General features: G+C 37.0%; 2 protein-coding genes across 2 annotated transcripts; both read right to left on the bottom strand.

Annotated features, from left to right (window-relative positions):
• Window positions 1-3633: 3633 nt before the first annotated feature.
• Window positions 3634-4883, bottom strand: LOC107701390 (uncharacterized). The gene is made up of 2 exons (XM_016503389.1): window positions 4588-4883; window positions 3634-4440 (listed from the first exon to the last, which is right to left on the bottom strand). Exons 1-2 carry the CDS (start codon window positions 4764-4766, stop codon window positions 3837-3839), a joined length of 783 nt encoding a protein of 260 aa, XP_016358875.1. The 5' UTR covers window positions 4767-4883; the 3' UTR covers window positions 3634-3836.
• A 1446-nt stretch (window positions 4884-6329) lies between these two features.
• Window positions 6330-7705, bottom strand: LOC107701389 (zinc finger protein 239-like). Its single transcript, XM_016503388.1, has 3 exons — window positions 7678-7705; window positions 7132-7602; window positions 6330-6661 (listed from the first exon to the last, which is right to left on the bottom strand). The coding sequence occupies exons 1-3, from the start codon at window positions 7703-7705 to the stop codon at window positions 6330-6332; spliced, it is 831 nt and encodes a 276-aa protein (XP_016358874.1).
• Between the last annotated feature and the right edge of the window lie 161 nt (window positions 7706-7866).

Here is a 7866-nt window from a genome sequence, read left to right as displayed (position 1 = left end):
GACGATCAAACATCAATAATAACACAACAATACCACTCTTTCTTTCATGTCAATAGTGCCTGTTTTCACCTCATTTATTATGCTGATGTCTTCAGAACTCCTGTAAATTGTAATTTAAAGCTCATCTCATTGGTGTCAACAGACTTAGGCTTGTTTGTTACAAACATGTGACTTTATACTTTCAAGTGTTTTTCTTCCTACATATCTGCTGTTATTTTAATAAAGAAACAGAATAATGTTAGAATAGAAATACAGATTTGGTAATTAGCATCATTTTTTTATGATAGACAGATTTAGATGCTTAAATGTGTCGATTAGTATATGAGTCAAAGACAAAAGGGTTTTTTAAAGCAATAAATAAATACAAATCAGGCATATTTAGAACAAAAATCATTTGAGGACATATTCAAATACTATATTTACGGATCATATATAGAGTAGCCCCAAAATATTAATTAATTGAAATTTTAAATCTTTATATTTGCCACTATCCTTCACACCACTAGGTTTTACCCAACTGTTAGCAAGAACTTTGTAATCATTTAAAATGTAATAAAATATGGTATGATCACTTTTTCTTTTACATATTTTAATAAGTACAACTCAGAATAACTATGTTGTTTTATATATAAATATATCTGTTATGCTGAATGATGATGGAACATTATTTCACCTATATTTTGAGATTCAGGAGTGAGCGCACGAAGAAGAAGAAGATAGATATACTGTCTTTAATAATCCACATAGGGGTAATCCATAACAAACAGGTAGCAAACACACGTATACATCGACAAGACCGGACCACCAAACACTGAACAGAATGCAACTTATATGGGGAACGTAAATGAGGATAATGACACGACACACCTGAACATAATGACACAATCAAACATGAGGGAAAAGTAGGTCACACAGAGCACATGGGTAATGAAAAAACACAACAAAACGCCCATAACTGTGACACCTGTATTTTGACATTTTGTTTTCACAAAAGTTACTTGAAACATAGACACTTGCATTTAATTGATTTTCTATGTATATACAATCACTTTTGTAAATTTAATTTGATGCAGACACTAAAATTTGACATCTGGACACAGTAACAGATATATTAAAAACTGATATATATATTTGATTTTGGCAGATCAGCTCCGCCCACTGCAAACACCTCATCAGTGAAGCTGCTCCCACAGTAATTCATCAATAAATGCTGTTTTTTATGATAGACAGATGTAGATGCTTAAATGTGTCGATTAGTGTATGAGTCAAAGACAAAAAGGGGTTTTTATAGCAATAAATAAATACAAATCAGGCATATTTAGAACAAAAATCATTTGAGGACATATTCAAATACTATATTTAAGGATCATATATAGTGTAGCTCCAAAATATTAATTAATTAACATTTTAAATCTTTATATTTGCCACTATCCTTCACACCACTAGGTTTTACCCAACTGTTAGCAAGAACTTTGTAATCATTTAAAATGTAATAAAATATGGTATGATCACTTTTTCTTTTACATATTTTAATAAGTACAACTCAGAATAACTATGTTGTTTTATATATAAATATATCTGTTATGCTGAATGATGATGGAACATTATTTCACCTATATTTTGAGATTCAGGAGTGAGCGCACGAAGAAGAAGAAGATAGATATACCGTCTTTAATAATCCACATAGGGGTAATCCATAACAAACAGGTAGCAAACACATGTATACATCGACGAGACCGGACCACCAAACACTGAACAGAATGCAACTTATATGGGGAACGTAAATGAGGATAATGACACGACACACCTGAACATAATGACACAATCAAACATGAGGGAAAAGTAGGTCACACAGAGCACATGGGTAATGAAAAAACACAACAAAACGCCCATAACTGTGACACCTGTATTTTGACATTTTGTTTGCACAAAAGTTACTTGAAACATAGACACTTGCATTTAATTGATGCAAGAGTAAAATCACTTTTGTAAATCTGGATCCAGTAACAGATACATTAAATACTGATATATTTTTTATTTTGGCAGATCAGCTCCTCCCACAGCAATTACATCATCATCAGTAAAGCTCCTCCCACTGCAATCACATCATCATCAGTTAAGCTCCTTCCACTGCAATCACATCATCAGTAAAGCAGTTAAGATGAGATCATCTTAAAGGGTTAGTTCACCCAAAAATGAAATTAGCCCATGAGCTACTCACCCTCAAGGTATCCTAGGTGTATATGACTTTCTTCTTTCAGACGAATCCAGTCGGAGTTATATTAAAAATGGTCTTTGATCGTCCAAGCTGTTTAATGGCAGTCAGTGGGTGTTGCAGTGCATCAGTCCAAAAGAAGTAAAATAAAGCGTATCCAAGTGCTCATATATATATAAGAAGAAAGTCGTATACACCTAGGATGCCTTGAGGGTGAGTAGCTCATGGGCTAATTATAATTTTTGGGCGAACTAACCCTTTAAGAGCTGTGAGATGAAATAATTAAACTATTGTAAATAGTAAAACAAATGTTCAGTAAAGGGAGGTTTGAGAAACGTTCATATTGATTATCAACATCAGGTCAAACTAAATATTATTTTAGCTTTTTTATTTTACACTTAACTATATATGATTAACATTTTCTGCAACCCTGTTACCCTGTTAAAGCATTGTGAAACTGAAAAAGCTATCAAGTAAATGAACTTTCCCAGAATGGCTAACGGGGTTGTAAATTAAGCATAATTTAAGCAAAATCTGATTTACAGTTACTGATAAAGTTATATTTCTCATAAATTTTATCAGTTACTCATAGGTATAGAGATTATTCTTTTTACAATAACGTTGGTAACAGGGCTGATGAATGCGGTCAGCACTGTACAGTTTGTGCAAAACCTGAGACAATGGACTGAGAAGATGTTCTTGTCCTCCCATCATGCTGTAGAAAGAGCCCAGGTGATGTCACCGTTTTAAGAAATGCTCTGTTTTGTGAAATGAGGAAAATCATGTCAGAAGTAACGGTTGAGTGAAACATGTAGGACACAGATAATGTAAAAAGGAATGGCTACTGGTAGCTCTTCTTCCTGGTTGTTAATTTGCCGGTTGATAACAAACCCACTACGGAGCGTCCGGTTAGAGACTTTACCACAGATGATCAGGTATGCGGGAATAACCCATTTATTGTCACCACAAACTCAGTACACTGAAGACATTTCGGTTTTCATGTTTGTGTGGTTTTCTACAAATTAAAGATAAAAGAAAAATATATAAGTACAAATAACAAATAACAGTGGTCACAATAAATATAATAACACAATATTTGCACAAAGATTATATTAAATACAGTGATTTATTAAATATATATATATATATATTAAATAAACCATATGATGATTAAATGGCAGATAGATTATGTCTACTAAACATAACGGTAATATCTTTGTCACTCGCATACATTAACTTATAAACACTCAGAGCAGTTAAATGTTCACAAACAATGCAGAAAGCAATGGATGAAAAGACTGTTACTTACTTTATAGGCACGCACACAACTTTAGCAAAGATAAATCGCTACAGTTCTGCTAGCATCCGTCCTCTTTCCCGATCGTTCTAACTCAGTTCAGTGGGTGGGACCGCTGACCTGCGCATCCTGCCCGGAGCGCTGATTGGCTGGCAGCATGACAGGATGGATGCTGCGTCTGAGTTGACTGTAGTGTATTGCAAGGGAAACTAAGACACATGAATATAACCTGTGTGTGGCCTTTTTTACAGCCGCCCCCATATTTTCGGAAGGAAATATGTACAATAACAAAAGGGCCTATAACCTATACCATTCAGAGTAGCTTTAATCTGGTATGGCAGGCAATCGGATGAGGCGTGCGACTGGGCATGTGTACAACTTCTTTCCCACCTTAATTTCTGCTACTCTTACTCTGCTGTCTACTCCAGGGAATACCTTCGACACCTGGCCCACCGGCCACAGTGCTCTGGGTAGCTGGGGGTCGACGATCAGGACGATGGTGTCACCCTGGAGGTCAGATTTCTCATCTTGCCACTTCTGGCGGGTCTGAAGGCTGGGAAGGTAGAACCTGAGGAAGCGCTTCCAGAATTGGTCGGCAAGGACTTGACTATGGCGCCATCTGCGTCGACTGATCAGTTCAGATTCTGGGTATATCACAGGAGGAAGTGATGAATCTGGCCGCCCCATGAGAAGGGAACTTGGTGTGATGGGGTCTAGATCAGATATGTCAGATGAAATGTAGCCTAGTGGCTTGGAATTTCGATCTCCACCAGTACAGTGTACAGTACTTTCGAAGGTGACAGACTGGGCACCAAGTGTTGTCATCAAGGCCTGTTCAAGGGAGCGAATCTTTCTTTCCCAGCTGCCACCAAAGTGTGGAGAATTAGGGGGATTGAAGTGGAATTGTATTTGCTGGCTTGCCAGCTGCTGTTGCAGTTCTGGGACAATAGCTGTGTATGCTTCTTTCAGTTCTCTCTCCCCTCCTTTGAAGTTGGTCCCTTGATCCGATAATAGCTAGAATGGCTTGCCGCGTCTAGCGATGAATCGTCTGAGAGCCATAAGGAATGAATCAGAGTCGAGGCTATGAAGGACGTCAATGTAAACTGCCCGGGTAGTTAGACATTTGAACAGGATGCCCCATTTCTTCTCGTTTCTGCGACCTACTTTAACAGTATATGGACCGAAGCAATCCATTCCTGTTGAGTAGAAGGCGGGCTTGAATAAACGTAATCTGGCTGGAGGGAGGTCTGCCATTTTTCGTACCTCAGGGTTTCTTCTCCATTTCTGGCAGTCCACACAAGTACTCTGACACCGTTTGATGGCCTCTCTGCCTCAAAGAATCCAATATTTCCGCCGAAGCTCGGCAAAGACTCTTTCAGACTATTTCAGTCAAATTAATCACATTCAATTAACTAAGTTGATGTAAGGGCTTTTTATGTGATATTTTATTTTATCACAATGGATTGTTATTTCTTTTAAACTCATTAATGCAATGTTTTGTTCATATTGTCAGCAGATGTGCCCATGTTTTTATACACGAAATTTAATAAAACATTGGTGCCAAAAAGGCAAATACGGCTTTTTTAAATAAAAATTATAAAACAAATATTCTGATTACATTTTAAAATAGTGTTCAATAAGTATACTGTCATCCATGTGTGTACACATTTTGATTATAAATGATTAAAGTCAGTACACAAAATCAGATCAAACTATGGTAGATTTTTGTTTTGGCCCTCCTGTAAAGTTGGTGAAATGTCACTTACGCCCTTCTGGTTCTCACCCCTACAAAAAGTATTAAATATGAACTGCGTGTTTGTAGCACAGCATACATTTTTGAAATCTAAAACAATATTCCATGTTAAATGGCTAAACCATTGTTTTGATGTAAAATGTTGATTAGGTCGACAGCATTTATAATGAGACATGGTGATAACATGAGAATGATAATAATGAAGCAAAATGCTCCGGATTTCTCAGAATCTGGAGAGCACATTGTTTTGATGTAAAATGTTGATTAGGTCGACAGCATTTATAATGAGACATGGTGATAACATGAGAATGATAATAATGAAGCAAAATGCTCTGGATTTCTCAGAATCTGGAGTGTACAATACACTGAAGTAAGATACAGGAAGAACGAAACACCACTTCCGGTGAGGTGTAAAACCTTTGCCCGTTTGTGGCCAACTGTAGACTTGGGTTCAAGTAAAATGATGAGTGCTGAAGTACTGCATCAACATGTGCTTTACTGTGATTCTCACTTTCAGATTACTGCAGGAGCATTTTAGTTTTAACACGATCACGCCTTCTTACAGGTAAGAGTTACACAATCATATCTGACGTGACACTTCAACAGTTTCGCCCAGTGTTGTCATGATTATAATTGACATTTTTCTTCTCCCGAGGAAGACAACAAAAAGATGGATTCCAGTCAAATTGACAGACATGATCACCTTCAATCTGTTGAATTGCTCCTGTTTTTGAATGTCTACTCAAAAATTTAAAAAAAGAAAAAGAAGAAAATTTGCCACTTTTCACACTTGGGTGCATGCAGTAAGATTAATATGGTAGCTCTTCTTTTTTTTTTTGCCTTTTATTATGGAAAATTCCAGAGTTTCAGTAAATTACTTTCAACAATTGTATGGCTTGTAATGAAGTTTAAAAATGTCTGTGTTTCTTTCTTTCCCTTTTTGGCAAAATATGAAACTCATAAGAAAGCACACTAATGTCATTTATATCATGAATCAAAATGGCATACAAAAATAAAACTTTTTGACATTGTTCTTTGGGGAGGAACTCCATGTTTGAGTTGATCTACTTACTGTGATTGTTTTTTGTATGACTTTGTAGATTAGAAGATTGATTGAAACTCTTCCCACATGCAGTGCAGTGATACGGTTTCTCTCCAGTGTGGATCCTCTCGTGTGTTTTCAGAGTTGATGACTGACTGAATCTCTTGTCACAGTGTGAACACTTGTAAGGTTTCTCTCCAGTGTGAATCCTCTCATGCAGTTTTAAATGGCTCGCTGAAGTAAACGTCTTCTCACACTCAAAGCACATGTACGCTCTCACACCAGTATGTGTTTTCTGATGTTCTTTTAAATGGTGTAGACGTGAAAAACTCTTTCCACACAAATGACATGAATGTGGTTTCTCCCTTGTATGAACTCTCAGGTGCTGCTTCAGGTCTGAAGCTCTCACAAATGTTTTTCCGCATTGATCACATGTGTGCCACTTCTCTCCAGTGTGGATGTTCATATGATACTTACAGTTTGATGAATGTGAGAAACTCTTCCCGCACTGATCACAAGTGTACGGTTTCTCTCTAGTATGACCTCTCATGTGTGATGTAAGGTGTCCTTTTTGTTTGAAACTCTTTCCGCACTGATCACAAGAGAACGGTTTCTCTCTAGTATGAACTCTCGTGTGTGATGTAAGGTGTCCTTTTTTTCTAAAACTCTTTCCGCACTGATCACATGTGTACAGTTTCTCTCCAGTGTGGATGCTGTCATGTGTTTTCAGGGTTCCTGACCGACTGAATCTCTTGTCACAGTGTGAACACTTGTAAGGTTTCTCTCCAGTGTGGATTCTCTCATGCTGTTTTAAACACATGAATGTGGCTTCTCCTTTGTATGAAGTCTCAGGTGCTGCTTCAGGTTTGAAGCTCTCAAAAATGTTTTTCCGCACTGATCACATGTGTGCCGCTTCTCTCCAGTGTGGTTGTTCATGTGATCCTTAAGATGTGCTGATTGTGTGAAACTCTTCCCGCACTGATTACAAGAGAACGGTTTCTCTCCAGTGTGGATGTTCATGTGATGCTTAAGGCTTGATGAGTGTGAGAAACTCTTCCCGCATTGATCACAAGCGTATGGTTTCTCTCCAGTATGAACTCTCAAGTGAAGCTCAAGATGACGTTTGCATGTCCATCTCTTTCCACACTGAGTGCAGGTGAAGGATTTCTGGGATCTTCTTTTCTTTAAATCTTTCTGCGTTTGAGAGCAACTCAAAGGTTTTTTTCCAGTTCTGAAGAGATGTTTTCCCTCAACTTCACTCAATTCTTCATTCTCCTCACTTTCTTCAGTCAACTCTGAAATAAAAGTAAAAATTGTTTATTTTCATTAACTCATAAAAAAAAGAAATGTGAAAAGACATAAACGTGAACCCTGATGTAACAGCAGAAAGTAGACCATTGCTATACATTTTGATCATTTTGATGCAGTTTTGTAAATACATCTAGTACATTTTATATATATACATCTCTGAAACTTTTTCATTCATCAATGAATGAGGTACATTGATCTTCAAATTATGATTTTTAAAAGATTATAGGCACAAATCCCATGTTTCTATA

Source organism: Sinocyclocheilus anshuiensis, unplaced genomic scaffold, assembly GCF_001515605.1.
Source record: "Sinocyclocheilus anshuiensis isolate Anshui unplaced genomic scaffold, SAMN03320099.WGS_v1.1 scaffold2798, whole genome shotgun sequence".
NCBI lineage: Eukaryota > Metazoa > Chordata > Actinopteri > Cypriniformes > Cyprinidae > Sinocyclocheilus > Sinocyclocheilus anshuiensis.
The sequence above is the reverse complement of the archived record's forward strand: the minus strand, read 5'-3'. Positions and strand labels throughout refer to the sequence as shown.